Source organism: Eubalaena glacialis, chromosome 5 (assembly GCF_028564815.1).
Source record: "Eubalaena glacialis isolate mEubGla1 chromosome 5, mEubGla1.1.hap2.+ XY, whole genome shotgun sequence".
Classification (NCBI taxonomy): domain Eukaryota; kingdom Metazoa; phylum Chordata; class Mammalia; order Artiodactyla; family Balaenidae; genus Eubalaena; species Eubalaena glacialis.
In genome coordinates, this window is record NC_083720.1 from 116,386,848 (window position 1) to 116,403,732 (window position 16,885).

The following is a 16,885-nucleotide window of genomic DNA, read 5'->3' on the forward strand; positions in this document are numbered from 1 at the left end:
TATGTTATATTTAATATAACATTTTTTTGAAAAACGGTAAAAGCTCTAACTAATCATATTTTATATACTTTTAATTTTAAATAATAAAGAACTATTAGTTTTGGAACTCAACACACAGATTGTAGTGTGGTATTGTTTGATGTCGGCGTAATTTATGCTAATACATTAGGTAGGTGAAGAGCTTAATTTTTTAATGCTTTATTAATTAGAGTATCTTGTAGTTGACATTCAATTTTAATTTTGTGTTAATTGTGAAACTCTTTTTATCCTAACTTAACTACAGTAAGGAAGCTAATAAAAATAAATATATTAAGAATCAAGAAGGCAAAACAAAACAGTTAATGTGATCAAAAAGCAGGTGAAATCATAGAATTTATTGTGGATGAATACTATGCTTCAATGTTGAATTTGAATAATTAAAATAGATATTACTGAGGATAGTATGTTAGTTTCATACTATTTTATGACTTCTCACTTTTATTTGTAGTTGATTTACAAATCAGGACAGGAGACAGGACATTTTGAAAACGCAGAATCTTAAAACATCACGAACTATATTATTATTATCAAAGGAGGACATCTAAATAGAAATACTGTTGGAGATTAGCTATGTATTTTAGTAGTACAAGCCATCTATTTTATAGATTGATTTGATTTGAAGGAAAGCCTCTGGTGTAAGGGTGGCAGAGTAAATACCTGAAGAGTGATGTTCTCTGTTCAGGCGATCAATACCAGCCCCATGACTCTACTTCTGGCTACCTTCTAGTTAAAAACAAATTTTTTAATTCTGACAATTTAATTGCCCTTCCCAAGTTCACATTAACTTGCTTGGGGAAAAGAGCTTCAGGTAATTTTTCAAAGAGAGACCCTCCAAAGTGGTTATTTATAAAAGTCATTTTGTAATGGGAGAATTCTTTAACTTTGTAGAAACTGAGTCATATTTTTAAATTAAAATTAATACTTCCTCTTATGATTAAATATCCTTTATGGAAATTAACAGCAGGAAGCAGAGGTGCATATGTGATTCTTGAGGGCATTTTCTCCAATTTTATAGTTTTAAAATTTATTAGAAATCAGTTTTAATGATTCGTAACATTCTCCTAATGCACAGAGACCAGTTTGTCAGTTATTTATTATCAGAGCATCTTAGATCTGAAAAGAACCTAAGGCTAAAGTCTAGTCTAACTTTATTCTTTACAGATAAGGAAACTGAGGAAACAAAAGTCCAACATAATTCTTGGTAGATATAGAGCTAAATCCCAAGTTAACTGATGACTAGTCAGATTTTCTTATCATTGTGCTATGCTGTCTTCTAAAATTCATTGTTAAATATAATGGGAATTTTATATTCAAATTAAAGCCATGTAAAAAATGTTTTAAATGGTGGAAAGATTGATTTTAATTCAAATGCTAAAGCAGTTTAGCACTAGAATCCTATTGAATTTAAGACATTTTTATTTTGTAGAGAATGTGCATGCTAACAGAAGTATATGAGGAGTATTTAACATAGTTTTAAAAGTATCTTGCAATCACATGGAATGATACAAGTAACTCATTTGATTTTCTAGGAATGACAGACCATGTAAAGATCCTAAATCATGTCCTTCTCTCATGTCTTCAATAATGCTAGATACTACTGCTTCCTTCTTAGGATCAAATACACTAGTTTCTTTATCTAAAACTTTTGAGAAACCCATGATCATTAGGAGATGAACTTGGCTTGTTCTCCTAATTATCCTTTGTAGTTTCACTAATTTTTCTAGAGTAAATTTTCTTGACTTTGGAAATTGCATAAACTATAAAGGGGAATTAGTTGAGGGCAATAGTTGTATATAAGGTATTCTTTATGTGTCGTGTTCAGAATAAACAGTTATGGTATGTATTGCACGTCACACTAAGTGGACACTCATATTTATTTTATGTACAATTGAGGTCACTTTGTTATCCCACTAGTTATCTTTTTTTTTTTCAATTAACAAAGTGGCTAATTCTTAATGTATCAGTTTTTTTTACTATAATACGGGCTATTGATAATTCCAGTTCACTTGCACAGTGGACTTCTAAAAAGGGATTTATATATCATAGGTAGTACAGTTTTCTGTGTTCTTTTTTCTGTTTTAATTTTACCTACCTAGTCTGTGTTGCATAGATAAATCAACTCATGCCCAGAGCTAGCTCTAAAGAACTTGAACTTTACATTTTGAGGACCAGCTTTTCTCTGAGCCCTCTCATTGCTCTTAGCCTCAGTGAATCACAAGTTACATTTCAAAGAAAACATTTTTTACAGATTTCTCCAATTTTATGTAACAATTGCAGTTTAGTTATTAAGTTAGGATAAATATTAAATCCGAATAATATATGAGATTAATGAAGGCAGTTTGTTGATAGTGATATGAAATATTTAAACAGTTACCATGTTTGGCAATAATTTCATTAACCAGAAAAGATCTGAATCAAGCTTTAAAATTGAACCAGAAGTATATTTTGACTTCAATTAACTTTTATACAAGTGTAGGATATATTCATAGAAAATATTAAAATAATTGATTCTTGTTTTAATGGTTGATTGAGTATAAGACAAACAAAATTTAAAAATACGCTTTTCCCAGCACATATAAATATGATAATTATCTTTTATTTTATGCTTGGGACAGTTTTGTTCTAATTTTGCAAAAAAAAAAGTTCTTTAGCAGAAAGCTATTAGACCACTGAGAATTGAACACCAGCGCATGTGGTGTGTATTAGAGTACTGTTGGTAATTTTACTGCTGCTAACTTAAAATCCTCAAGGGGGAGTTAATTACAGGAAAACCATTCTAAATATCAGTAAGCTGCATATTTTCCATGACAAGAGCTTTTTCAGTTGAGGTTGAACAATTCCAGAATCTGAGCTTGTAAAAATAAGTAAATAAATAAATAAAAGTGGTGTTTGTATGCATACAGTAGACCTATAGTACTTAAAATTTTTTTCATAAAATTTTAATTCAAAAGCTATTGTGTTTTAATTTGTTGTCAGCATGATGAGAACATATTTAAAAATTTAAAATTTCAGTTGGAAGGGATAAAAATTTATTTTTACTGGTCATTGAAATGAATGTAATTTATTTACTGAGCTATTTTAAACCATTGTGTATTGCCACTGACTACTCTTACTGTCATTTTTTGTAAATGTTTTCAGATTAAAGAGTTTTTTCCTTCTTTTATCCTTTCAAATAAGCTTGGTGTACTTCAGGACATGTATGGCAATAATCAGAGAAAGTTATGATCGAGCTGTTGAATTTAGTTTTTTCTGATGTGTTTGGCCTGTGCTCATCAAATTTAGGTTTGGAAATGAATATGTTTTTATTCTGTACTTATTTATTATAATCCTGACTTAAGCTTTTAAAATGCATTATGAGAAACATAAGAATTAGTAAACTATCCAGTAAATTACATATATGGATGTCATATTTGTATATTGGTTATTTTCATTTTCTATGGCATAGTGGTTAGAAGCCCAGATGCTGGTGCCACACTGACTGGATTTGAATCCTGACTCTACTTATCACCAGCTGTGTTGCCTTGAGCAAGTTATATAACCTCTCTGAGCCTGTTTGCTCATGTGAAAAGGAGAATTTAGCAGAGGGTATATGAGAATTAAATGAGTTAAATGTGTAAAGTGCTTTGAATACTTTGGCACATGATAAGTGTATTTAATATTAGCATTATTATTATTATTATTTCTGCTTTGATGAAGGAATTATAAACCCAGGAAATGAGAATGTAGCATACTGATTTTGTACTAAAATCTGACTGGCAACTGTTAATTTATTACAATTTACGTTGTAACGAACTATAGAAGATGGTGATTTCTCTTGTGTTTCTCAGTGACCAATTTATTTTTAGTAAAATTGATAGTAAATTGAAAAAGATCTTGTTTGGGCTAAGAGCAATGTTTGTGATTTCAAGGTAAGGAAATATAAATGCTTGAAATATAAACAATGATATAAAAACTCATACTCCTATTTTCCTAAAAATTAGTGTTTTTTGGGTATATTTCTTTATAGCATTTAAGAAAATAGAGCCATTTCAATTAGCTACTTTTAGTTCTTTTCAAATATTTATTGAGACCTTCATATGTGTGCAGCATACTATGCTGTATGTGGGTATGAAGGAAAATAAGATTTTATTCATCCATAGAGGGTATTCAAAGCTAAATATAGAAAGCCCCTTCCTGTGACTTTCTTATTTAATAGAAAGCTTCTGTGTTCTTTTAAGTAGTGCCATAAGTATTACATATAAATGATATACATGGTGAACTTACAATAAATATGATAAAAATAAACTTTTACCTTTAACATTATCAAATAACCATACCTATTAAACTCAGAGAAGCTTTGATTTGTCTAGTTAACTAGGTAAGATACATGTAGTTTAACTATTTAGAATAAATTATATAGATAAATATTAGTCATGTTACTGAAAACTGAGTGCTTTATCCTTTCTGGGTTTGGGGCCTTATGCCTAGGCTGATACTGCAGTGGAGCAAAAAGCCTAGCCATCTTATTTCTATATCAGTAGCTGTTGCCTGGTGGATCAGGTGCTTTACCTCTGGAATTTCCCTAGCTGGAGACTGGGCATGTCAGTCATGTAATGAGGATTCTGAATTTCCCTTATGTGACACTATGCGCTTTAAAAAATCCTAGTCCAGAAGTTAGTATCTGCTTTTATGTATTTCTTAAGGAGAAAGCTGCTCAAAGCAATGGGAGTCACCTTGGAGGGATATGGGGTTTTGAAGTCAGAATTTTGAGTTTCAGTGTTGACTCCTTTCAGCTGCCCCCCTGCTCCTCTTTGTGGTTCCGTTGGTGGCTGTAGGTGCTCCGCAGAGCTGCTTCTTTCCTCTCTATATTTGCTGTACCCTTTTCCTCCTTCCTTCCCTTCGGCTGCCTGGTCACAGTGCCTTTGAGTCTGGCGTTGCTGCTCTCCACAGGCTGCTCCAGTTCAGGCGGTGTGAGGCTCTTTGCCCAGATGCCTCTCATCCCAGGCTTTCTGTTATGTTTGCCCCCGGGGTGTCTTAGCCCTTTAGTTTAAACACATGGAGGAGGTAGTGTTTGAGCCTCCACTTAGTTTCCACACTGCCTTGCTCTTGGAGATTTGTATAAGGGCTGGAGTAGGGGTGTGGGTGGGGTGAAGTGTGGGCAAGGTTAGTGTGAAGGAAAGAGGGAGGATGGAGTAAGAGGAAGAGCATGCCGCTTCTAAGAGCTGCTATAGCTTTATCAGTGTCAGATATGGCTTCAGAATCTCGCCTAAATCCTCATTGGCTGTGGATCTCTCTTAGCTCTGTATTTATGGATTCTCCTTCACAGCCACACCCCAACCATTTCAGAATGTTTGTCGTTATAATATTATTCACAGGAATAAATCAGTATTCCTTGTTTTTCAGTGTTAAGCAGGTATTGTTTCCAAAACTAAGTTCTGATTTTTTTTTTCTACTAACAAATTTCAAAAAAATGTGCTGCTTTTGAATCCTCTTCTGCCCTAAATATAAGTAAATAAAAGGCTTAGTGAGCAGTGCAAGGGTCAGATTTAATGGGATTAGGGTTCTTGTTCAAGGTAACATTAGACTAGGTTCGGGGAATCATGGTTGTCAGAAGGAGCGTGTGGGCCATCCTGATCACTTTCCCCACCCTGGATGACTCTGGGTAAAAACAATTGACCATCTTGGGCCACCTATCCTTACCTCAGTTCCCTGCCCCTCGGCCAGGGTGCTCTTCCCAGACCTGATGGACAGCTTTGTTTCCTTTTCATTTCAGCTGCAGATGAAGATATTCTTGCTAAAGGAAAACAGTCCATCAAGAGTCAGGCTTTAGGAAATCAGAACTCGGAAAACGAGATCCTCCTGGAAGGCGACGACGATACTCTGTCATCCGTGGACGAGAAAGATTTAGAGAATCTCACCGGTAAATTCAGGGGTCGTGCATGTACTTCAGCTAGCTCTGAGCCAACGCGCATCTAATTACTTAGTTTTTCAGCTCTGCCTGAAAAAGCAGGACTACCAGCTTTACACCCACAATTACATTAAATGAAGACTGTTTTTGTTCTTCTAAACATTTCCCCCCAATCTTCAATAGTTTCCCTGTCATTTTTCTATTCTGTTTACCCTACTCATCTTTTTCTTTCATGAATAATCTTTACTGAAAAAGAAAAAAAGTACAAAAACAGCAACAACAAAACAAACTTGCTTCACCCATCTAATGGGAGTTACCTAATCTCTACAAAATGAGAGCTGTAAGTAAAATTATGCCAATTGCTTTGTAAATAAAGCTTGGAGGTAGATGAGCTATTTGCTTTGATATACAGGTCTTAGGGAACATGCTGCACATACATTTAACTCTCTCAAAAAATCCATTCCAAGAATGCTATGGCTTTTCACAGGATTCACATATTTTATCTGATGTAGCAATTTTTGATTTGCGCTCTGCAGATTTTCAGTTTTACTTCCCTTATGGGAAAAATTCTCTTGTTTAACTGGAAATTTTAGTCATTCATTAAATGCCTTTTTTTCTTTAATGCCTGTGGCTCTGTCCCTCAAGGAGGAAAGTCTGAAAGATTCTACAGCTTCTGTAGATGAAAGTTACATAATCTACTATTTTGATAATTTTAATTTAAAAGGCATGAAAAATCTTTTATTTAGTGACATATCCACAACCATGAAATGAATGATAATGAAAAGCAAAAACAGATGATGGCATCTTCTCTGATGGCTGTAAATCTCTCTGTAAAGTAAAATAAAATTAATTGGAGCTTACTGTTAAGGGATTTGGGGCAGGAGTAGAGAGTAAGGTGGACACTGCTATTCTCTGGTCTTTTCCTTCACATCCATTTACTCATTTCCTCCTCCTTTATTTTGCTTCCATTCTTGCTACTAGTAATACATTCATACAGTAATAGAGGTGAAAGGGGCGTTTAATTATATAATCTTGACAATGGAAATAGGATTAAGAAGTAATCCACACTAATAAAGTGGTGTGGGTTAGAAATGAAGTGGAAATTGTCAGGGGTCTTCTGTAGGACCTAGGCTGCCCTAGCTCCTGCAGCTGTCTGCTTACCCTGTAATTGAATGTCTGAGAATGATTGAAAAAATGTTATTTCTTCTCAGGATTACATGCTAATGTACGGAGGGCAAAGGAGACAGCAAAAGAACACATAGCTGCTTATTTCATCCATTTATAGGGATGAGCTTTGGGAAATCATGGCTGTTCTGCAGTTATCTGCTGCCCATCTGCAAACACAATGTATTTGTACATTGGGAATAGAGGGCAAAACCTGCTCTGATCTCTGCAGAGCATCCCTCCTATTGTCCCGCTGGCACACATTAAGATTGATGTGAGATTAAGGACCAACACCCTTCTAACAATCGATGGAAATGTCAATTCATCTGAATTTTGAAACACTTATTCACCCATTGATTACCTGAATAGGTGTACCGTGTTTATAGGCACTATATTAATTCAGAACTATAAATGCCAATCTTGTCTTGCTGTTTTCGTCACCTATCGGATTTTTACAATGAGGAATTTACATGGGATTTCAAAAACTTACTTCATTTCTCTCTACATAAATATGTGTATGTATAATTATTATTTTTAGTCCTTATTTTAGGTTTGGCTCTAATATACTTTATGCTCTTCTATCTATAGTGAATCTATTGTTTTCAGTAGCAGGCTGATTTGTCTTTTTGATAAGCCCTGTGGAGATTTGATTATTCCAATAAAAATTCATTCACTTGGAAACCCACCCTCCAGCTGTTTACTCCCAGAGTCCCTGAACTACACTAATACTAGATTTGGACGCATTGAACAATATTGAACAATGGAAAGGCAGGCTTGGAAAAGAAGTATTTTTACCAATCTTTCATGGGGTAAAGTTGTTATGGAAGAGGTTTTGTGCCAACCTGGCACAAAATCTTTATCAGAGAATATGGTTTAACGTTTCGCACTTCATTAATAAGCTAGTAATCTTTTTGTAATCATGCCTCAGCCAAACTCTAAGCTAACCTCTGGCCTTGGAAGCCTATTGAGTCTTCCTTGCTCCTGGTTGTTTTTCTGTGTTGTTTGATAGCCTGAGGCTTGTTTTCTAAATGGAATGTGGATGGACTTATTTAGGCAGAGCCACCTTCTAACCAGGAGATTAGACCAAAGCTAGGCCGACTACCTATAAAATAATTGAATCCTAGTTTACTGTTATCATTAACCGCCTATTATAGATCTCTTAGTATGAGAACCCTAACTTTGCATTTTCAGAGGGAGATTTGGGGTGGACAGAATTTGTAAGTGTAAAAGGCGTAAGCAGGCAATTTGGTGCTAGAGGTGAGAATTTAAAATTAAATGAAATTTCTGCCTGAATCCACTTGATTTTTTGAAAAATATCATTCCAACTTGTTTGGCTTGTCTTTTCCTTTTGGCAGGTCCTGTTAGCCTGAGCACACCAGCTCAGCTTGTGGCCCCCTCTGTTGTAGTAAAGGGCACTCTTTCTGTCACCTCCAACGTACTCTATTTTGAGGTGGATGAAGAAGACCCTAACTTCAAGAAAATTGACCCCAAGGTGAGGAATGGGTTTCATTTTTATGGATTTTTTTTTTATGGTGGGAAAGTGGGCTGCTGTTGGGTAGGACTGACATTAATAAACTCTGATAGAAATAGTTTGAATTTCTTGATGAATTGCTTCTGCCTATATGCAAGGCAACTATCTCCTTTAGCTTATGAATCCCTTACCAGCTAGTTAGATTATTGAAGTTCATTTAGATTCAAAAACAATTTCCATTTAATTGCATTTATCATTAGCTCATTCAGGGGTGGGGGGAGAACCTCAGGGAATATCGTCTATAAAATATATTTTGCCTCAAAGGGTCCAGGGTGAATTAAGCTACAAAATTCAGTGAGATTGAGAGTGGAATTATTTTGTTTAGCCTTTATATTTTTCTGGATATAATACCAATATATCACTCTCCTTGCTTTGTCCTCCTGACTTACTACTCTGACATGCATGCAAGCATGGCTTGTATGTGTGAGATACCTCTTTTTCCCATTACCTGTAGTCGATTTTACAAGGTACTGCATAAATTCCTATTCTTAAATGAAAATGTAATTTCCCCTTTAAAATGTATTTCTGATTACTTTTCAGACCTTGGCAACTTTATTTTACTAAGAGACATTTGTGGCATAGCCATAAAGCCAAAATTAGGTTTATTTCATGAAAGTGAATGGTAGAATTTGTTCTGAGTCTCTTTTAAAATTAGCAAAATAAGCAACCTGTAGAAAGAGAAGAGGTTTTAAAAAATGGAGTAATTTCTTTTACAGGCTGTTAGCTAGTGTGTGTGTGTGTGTGTGTGTGTGTGTGTGTGTATGTGTATGTCCACACACACACGTAATTTTTTTTCTGAGTTTATTGGTAGGAAATTCTTTGATTTTGGAATCATGTGAATTATTAAATTTTAGTGACTTAGAAGTATTTCAAAGTCATTCTTAATGAAAATGTTATAATTTTATGAAAAACTTTACAAACAAATCATATCTTGTCTTATGCATGTTTTTAGCACTTGGGTTCAGCACTGCTGCTTTTATTAAGACTGGACTTGGTAGACTATATGAAAGGAAGTCTGTGCTGGAACTGATTGTTTTGAGTTTGAGAATGTAGCTAATCCAATGTAGAGAAAACTTTAATTCTGAAATTATATCAGCTAGAAAAATTTTCTACTTTGTTGTATGGCTGAAATGTCTGAAAATGTATTTTAGTTTCTTTAGGAAAGGAAGGTAACCAAAATTACTCAAACTCTCTAATTTATTGTTATTTGTGAGTTAGGCCGAAATTTAATTCAGAATACTATTCTACTATGCTTTTAGACATACATGGCTTAAAATCTAAAATGTGATTTATTTTAAACATATCTAATGAATTGTCCTCGTTATTAAAACCCCTGCCAATCTTTGTGATTAGGATCTTTGAAGTTATTGACTCCTTTGGGGAAAGTTATAACTTCTATTTCTGTCTGATCTTATTCTGTGCAGCATCATTAAATTAATTTTTTTCCCTGCTGCTTGTGCAATACAGGACCTTTGAGCCTAGACACAGAAATGGTCTGTACCGCTGCAACCTGCCTAATGTTACAGAAATCAAAACTTCTGCTAATTTATATTCTCAAAATTTTTTCAGCCCATTATTGGAAGAATTTTTGATTTTGTATAGACGTTGGTGCTTTAAGGTATTTTGTAAATGAGGATACTGGAGTGTTTTTCTTTTTTTGTTGGTGATACCTGCATTAAATTAAATAAGGATGGAAAAAAAGATATTGAATTGGGGAATTTTTATTTCTCCTTGTCAAGACTTAAAACTTTTTCTCTGGGATAGTTGGAGGGAGATACGTGTCTAATGCTTTAAATACTTCTGTGAGTGAAAAAATGGTCATTTAAAAATGTCATTTATATCTTTTAAACTAAACACTGTACCCTTAAGTAATTTCTTTGTAAATGTAAGCACCTACTACTTGCTTTGAAATTGTTCTTAAAAATCAGAACATTTTCTCTAAAGAATAAGTTCATTTGTATTATTCAAAAAATTAGTATATTTGTCTGAACCAGTTAGTATTACAGTGAGTTTATTCTACATCTGCAGGAAGAGAGACCTGAAAAAGATATAGTATAGGTTGAAAGAGTAGAGATGATTTCAGAAGTGACAAGATCACAGTTTATATTTCTAACTCAGAACTATTTTTACTATGGAATTTTTACCTAGGAATCTTAAAACTTAAGCCTGTTTTATCAAGAGAGCTAGGCACCAGAGCTCTGAGCAGCTTCCTTGTTTTTCATCCACCTCTGCTATCCTGCTGCTCATCCCTCCATACGCTGCCTCCCCCACTCAGACTTCTTCCTCTGATCTTTAAAATTGCTTTTTAGCACATTTTTCTTTGTATCTCTCATTCCTGGATTTTCTCAGTAAGTTAAAAAAAATGGGCTAATTCAAAGAATAAATTTTAAATATTAAAGGATAACATCTGACATGTATTCGGTACCTGTGCCTCTCATTAACATATCTAATGGAGTATAGTTACCTCCAGCCTAAAGAAGAGGAACTAGTTCCTTTGGGATGCTGTCAGTTTTACTAATTATTTTATTTTTGTAATCAGATATTTCCTTATATTAAAAAGAAACATTTGTTAAAGTTGAAACATTGAAATGAATACACTGCATTGTGACCTTAGAAAAGCAGAAAGAGGAGGAACATACTTTTCTCATATTTAATTTTTCTTTGGTCGTAAAATAGTATTAAAACCTTTTTTATTTAAATTGACTATAAGCTACTTCTGAATAATTCTGGGACTTTGATTAAAAAATGATCATAGTTACAGCATTTATAACTAGCCATTTAAAAACTTGAAGTAATTTATAAATCTGGATTGTTCATATCACCATTTGCTGGGGAAAAGGAATATCGCTATATCCATTTTATCCTCTTTTAATGTTACTGATTTAATTGTTAAGTTTTCTTATTTAAAACTTGAAGAGGACAAATGATTGAAGGATGAGTATAACTCATTGTGTTAACTATTCAGAAAAGATCCATAAATGTTTCTTTTATAATTCAGACTCAGAGTGCATTTTTTTTAGATTATGGCATGAGAGAGCAAATATCTTAATTTTTAACGTGAAAAAACTTTTCTTTTAAAAATTAGGAGCAAAATCAGTTCTTCCATACAAAATCTGTTCTTTCAAGTGTGAAATAAGATATTACTTTTAGTCTTAAAATCTACAGAACAAACATATTATAGTTGTGTAAAATTAATATTTTCTCTTTTCTAAAGATTTTGGTGGGAACTTGAATCGTTAAATCTACAGAATGTGCTGCATTTGTAAATTTTGCGAACTAGAGTTAAAATGGAAGCTTCTTGCATTCCTCAAGTTCACATCTTTATATTGTAAATAATAAATTGTGATCTCACCTTCCTTCATTTAAGAACAATCCACAAACAGTCATTTACAATGTAAAGTAATATTTTTATTACTGTTTTCAACAAGACTGCTTAGGGTGAGGGAAGAGGTGCGGGAGAGGGAGGGGCACATCTGACATTGGCACTGAGATACATTTAACATCAGCAAAACTTTGTTTAAAAGAGAAATTTTACATATAATTAAATACTTTTTTTCACTTGGTGACAACATTCAGGCAACCCAAAACAAATTGGAGAGAGAGACAGAGACAGAGACAGAGACAGAGAAAGAAGAGGGGGAGAGAAGGAAAAGGGAGAAACTACTATATTTTGATTGAAAATGTACCTTGGGTTTCATTTTGTTGTGGCAAAGCCCGATTGCTTCTGTTGTGTGACCTTTTAAATTCACATTGTTTGGAAGGAAAGGATCACTTTTGTGCAAGAATGTGATTTTGTGTGTTTGGTTGGTTTGCTCTCCTTTTGTTTGCTTGTTAATTAAGGAAGTCTTCTGCCTGGTTCCCGTTTCTCGTAGGTGGCTTACATAAAAGTCTGTGTCTGGAGTTTCCGCGGTTTGTCGCCGAGTTGTGTGTTGTGTGTTTGAGAGCATTCCCGTTTGTGTCGCTTTTCAAGCAGTCCCCAGCACCCTATAGTTTGTCCAGGCTTTTGGGATTGGTGAGAATTTCCCTGGCCAACCTCCAGGTCTGCTTGGCAGCGCTCTCCAGGGCCGAGTGGGGCTTGCCCTGGAAAAGGTCGAGGTTGGGCAGAAAGTAGTGAGGGCAGCGGCGGCACTGCAGGCAGGAGATGAGCTGCAGCAGGATGCCGTTGAGCCGATCTCCGAGGCACGCCTCGTCCCAGTCCGTTTCCCGCGGGTGCTTCTCGCACTCGTACAGCAGCAGCGTCTTCATGTGGTAGTTATTGAGCGGCTGGCCAGGCAGCTCCAGGTGGCGGTCCCGCAGCGTCTTCAGCACCGAGAGACACTTGTTTCGGCAGCCGCCCATCAGCAGGCGGTTCTCAGCCTCTCCGAACTGCAGCACCCAGGCGTCGCTCTCCGCAGAGCTCTGCTTGCCGGTCAGCGAGTAGCACTCCTTAGAGAGCAAGTTGAACCCTTCGGCCTTGACCTCCGCCACCCGATTGGGGCCGGGCCAGGGGATGTGGGGCATAGGCCACTGTGCAGCACTGCGAGGCCAGATACCGGTGCACTTGAACGCCGGAGTGATTTGCACCACGTAGCGCTCCCTGATGCGCAGCTTGACCTCGCTGGTATCCGCGATCATCTTGACCACATCCCGGTAGCTGCACTTGTCCACCGCCTGAGCCACCAGCGTCTGGAAACGTGAGCGGATCTTGCGCGCCGAGAGGTAGCCGGACGCTGTGATGAACTCGACCCAGAGAGACATGCTCCGCTTCCGCCCATCGCTCAGTTTGAGCACCGCGCAGCCGGGCAGCGAGCCGTCGTCCACGAAGTTGAAGACGCCCATCTGGTTTAGGTAGAGCACCACCTCGAATTCTGTGGGCGAGATGACCTCCAGCCCCTCGTAGCGGGCATCGATCTCGCTCAGGGAGCTGATGAAGCGAGGCTCCTGCACCTCCACTTCCTTTAGCACGTCCGAGACCACCTTACAGACCTCTCGGATGGTCTTGGCGATGGCCGCCTTGCGCGCTTGGCAGCGCTCAGTGTAGTATTTATTGAGCTGGTAAACCAGCTTGGCCTGAGCGGCGATCATGTTGGGGCACAGGTCCGGGCTGTACACCGGCGTCTCGCAGTACGTTGAGGGATCCAAGGCTCACGCGCTGGTGGTGGCCCTGCGGCTTGCGAAAGAGGCGCTGCGCTCCCCTAAGCCCCACTTTCACTCTTGTTTCCACCTGGGCTGCCCGGCTGATGCTTCAGCCGTCTAGCTCTTTCCTTCCCCTCTTTTGAAAGCTTTTTTTTCTCCAGAAAATAAGGAGGGGGAAAAAAAAAAAGATGATCTTTGAAAAAGAAAAGTACCTGCTGGGACTTTTTTGCTTTCTCTTGATACGTGAAATAAAGATGTGCCTGCGGGCGAGATGAAGGGAGGGGGGTGGGGAGACAGGGTGAGAGAGAAAAATTCAGGTTACCAAGAGGTTAGGCTTAGACGTCTGCAGCGGAGATGGCCCAGAAATCTGGAAGTGAGGTCTTTTAAATGCCAAAGTAAATTTAAAAATAAAAGCGAAACATTCAGTGTTTCATTCTTAAACTTCTCTCCCACGGTGGTAGCACTTCTTTATTCAGATTGGGTGAGTGGTTTTCTCCTCACCCTCCCCCAAATGGAAGGTGAAGGGTGTAATTAATGTCCAGAGAGCGGCGAAGTGCAACTCAGTCCGCAGCACACTCAGAGGTTCGCAGATGCCCCGCACTCTCAGCGTGTAGGTCTGGTCTCTTCTCAGGGGGTCCTCTTGTAGCGGTTTTCCTCTTTTCCTACTGGAGGCGTTGTTTGGACTGGGTTGGTTGGTTTGCAGTGCGTTCTTCTTGTCTTTCTCTAGGTGCAAACCGCTGGAAGTTGTTTGATACTCATTTCTGCTTCGTAATTTATAATTTTGGCTGTCACAAAATCTATTTTCGTGTGACGAAGTCGTTGCTTGCGTTGCATCTGGGGTTTAGTTATAACGATTCAAGGGTTTTTCTTCTCCTCCCCCTTTAGGTTGCTTGTGCAGATTCCACTTTCTGAGTCGCCTCTCCCTCCTCCCCTCCGATGTCTCTCTCTCTCTTTCCCTCTCCCTCCTAATCTCTCTTCCTCTCTCTCCCCCTCCCTTCCTTTCTCTCCCTCCCTTTCTCTTTCCCTCTCTCCCTCTCTCCCTCTTTCTCTCTCTCTCTCTCTCTCACCCCACCCCCCAGCACCTCTCTCTCTCTCTCTCTCTCTCTCTCTCTCTCTCTCTCGTTGCTGTTTCCTGGAGTTATTTAGTTTATGAATGGTCCTGGGCCATCATGAGGGGGGTGGAGCTTCAGTTCCTACAATCGCTGTCGGAGCTGTCAGTGCTTTAGCCAATCCGAGAGAGAAGACAGGCATGCTTGGCAAACGGTAGCAGCCACCGCTGCACTTGATAAAGAAAGGGGGTAAAGAGAGAAGTAAGAAAATAGGAGACAGTAGAAGTCAAATGCTCACACACATTTTGCAGCCCCCTCTTCTTTATCCTCCTCTCTTATCAATTGCAAGGAAGAAAAAGAGAGTGTATAGAGAAGGGACTTCTTGGAGATGGCTGGAATGACTCAAGGGAGAGTAGCAGTGGTTCAGAAAGGTTCACTTTTTTTTTTTCTATCAAAATTGTGAAGAAGGTGCAAACGCTAACAAAATTACTTTCGCTTGAAGGCAAATGGGAGGAGGAAGGGAAATCTGGGAAAGGACCTGAATTTTTCTAGATTTTTTCCTTAGGCAAAGTCTTCCTCCCTTTTCTTCCCCTCCCCTCCCATTGTTGCCAAGAGCCAGAGCAATTGCTGTATATGTGCGCCAGTTGGGGGGTGGGGGGAGTGGACATGGGGTGAGAGTTTATAATCATAAATCTCTTTTCAGTAATTTCCGTATGCTGTTGAAAAATGAGGCAGGGCAAAAATGGTACAAGCACCTTGTTTGATAATTACTTCATAATTAAGATTCAGATATATTTAATGTTATTACTTTATTGTTACAAGGAGTAACTTGTTATCAGAGAGAAAATATGTTTAAGTTGTGAGAAATGGTGCAGATTTATATATGGTAAAATTTTGTTGGATATACTTTTAAAATAAGCCACTAAAATTATTTTAAACTTAATAAAAATGAAGGGATGTAAATACGAGCCTGATTTAAAGTTTTCTTAAAATGTTAATGTTGTAAGTCTAATTTTGAGTATATTTTCAGGCAGTACAAAATTTCACTTGTAAACTCATTTTATTTTCATAATTGACTCTTGCTTTTAAAAGACTTCACTGCTGCAAAAATCTATAACTATCCTGTTATTGATTACACAGATGGCTTCACTCCTCCCTTGGCATTTCAGTGAAACTCATGCATGTGCTTTTAGTATATGTATTATACTTTCGAGCTGTACCATGGTAGCCTTTAGGTACTTTTGGTTGAAAGAGCTGTAACAGTGTTTCTGATTTGCTTAGAATTTATGTTTGAACCTCAGGTGTGTGGATTCTGAGTCTTTTTAAGACAAATCAAGTAGATGGGAATGTTTTTAGTTAGAGTTTGGACGTTATGTACTCCGATAATGCTGTAACAAAGAAAATCTATGAGCCGGTTGTGCGAAGACTTCATTTTGCAAAACCTGGTATGCGGCTTTTGCAAAACCCCGTGGGAAGGCTTGCCTTGCTGTCTTAAGGCTGAACCAGATGAACCTGAATTCAGTTGCATAGGGAAAGTTTGTTTCATCAGGTACTTGATGTCAGACGCTTGGACCTCCTTAGTTCGTTCTTACACATCTGGTGCAGACCACTGGTATCTTGTCACCCCTTCACTCTCGTAGCTACATGTCTCTTCCTAAAGAACTTTGTCCTTTTTTCCTTCTTTTCATCAAGTCGGATTTGTTGCCAGGGATGTCTTCAGTGGCCAGGAGTTGAGACGAACGGTCGCGTCCGCGGGACTCCGGGACGCAGAGCTGTAGTGACTTATCGGGAGTCGCAGCGGCGCGGGCGGCCTCGAGCTGCGGCGTGCGTGCGGCTTGCTGGCGTCGGACCCCGGGCTGCAGGAGGACGGACGCGAGCCGGCGCCTTCAGGGTCCGCGCGTGTGGGACGCCCAGGCTCTGCCGGCACCCCGGCGATTGGCCACGAGGCCACAGCGGCGCTCTGGGAACTGTTACTGGCAGGAGGGGCACTTTGCGGCGGGGAGTGGTGGGAACGCCAGAAGAGGGTCCCGCGCGGCTTCTCCCGAGGGCAGTTACTGGGCGGAGACTGGTGGCGGGGTGAGAGGGTGAGGAGCTTCCCTT

At 38.2% G+C, this 16,885-nt stretch overlaps 2 protein-coding genes across 5 annotated transcripts in view; one reads left to right on the top strand and one right to left on the bottom strand.

Moving 5' to 3' along the window:
* LRBA (LPS responsive beige-like anchor protein) overlaps window positions 1–16,885 on the top strand; it is a 776,641-nt gene that overhangs the window by 467,565 nt on the left and 292,191 nt on the right. For all 4 annotated transcript variants that reach the window (XM_061192552.1, XM_061192551.1, XM_061192553.1 and 1 more), the window contains exons 39-40: window positions 5,792–5,938; window positions 8,446–8,582. In XM_061192552.1, coding sequence (XP_061048535.1) covers window positions 5,792–5,938; window positions 8,446–8,582 — 284 coding nt within the window. The remainder of the gene's footprint in view (window positions 1–5,791; window positions 5,939–8,445; window positions 8,583–16,885) is intronic.
* On the bottom strand, window positions 12,606–13,685 carry MAB21L2 (mab-21 like 2). Its single transcript, XM_061191605.1, has one exon. The coding sequence runs from the start codon at window positions 13,683–13,685 to the stop codon at window positions 12,606–12,608; it is 1,080 nt and encodes a 359-aa protein (XP_061047588.1).

Bases quoted from the DNA above. Each gene is read 5' to 3' on its own strand.
- MAB21L2 (XM_061191605.1), bottom strand. From the start codon at position 13,685: ATGATCGCCGCTCAGGCCAAGCTGGTTTACCAGCTCAATAAATACTAC.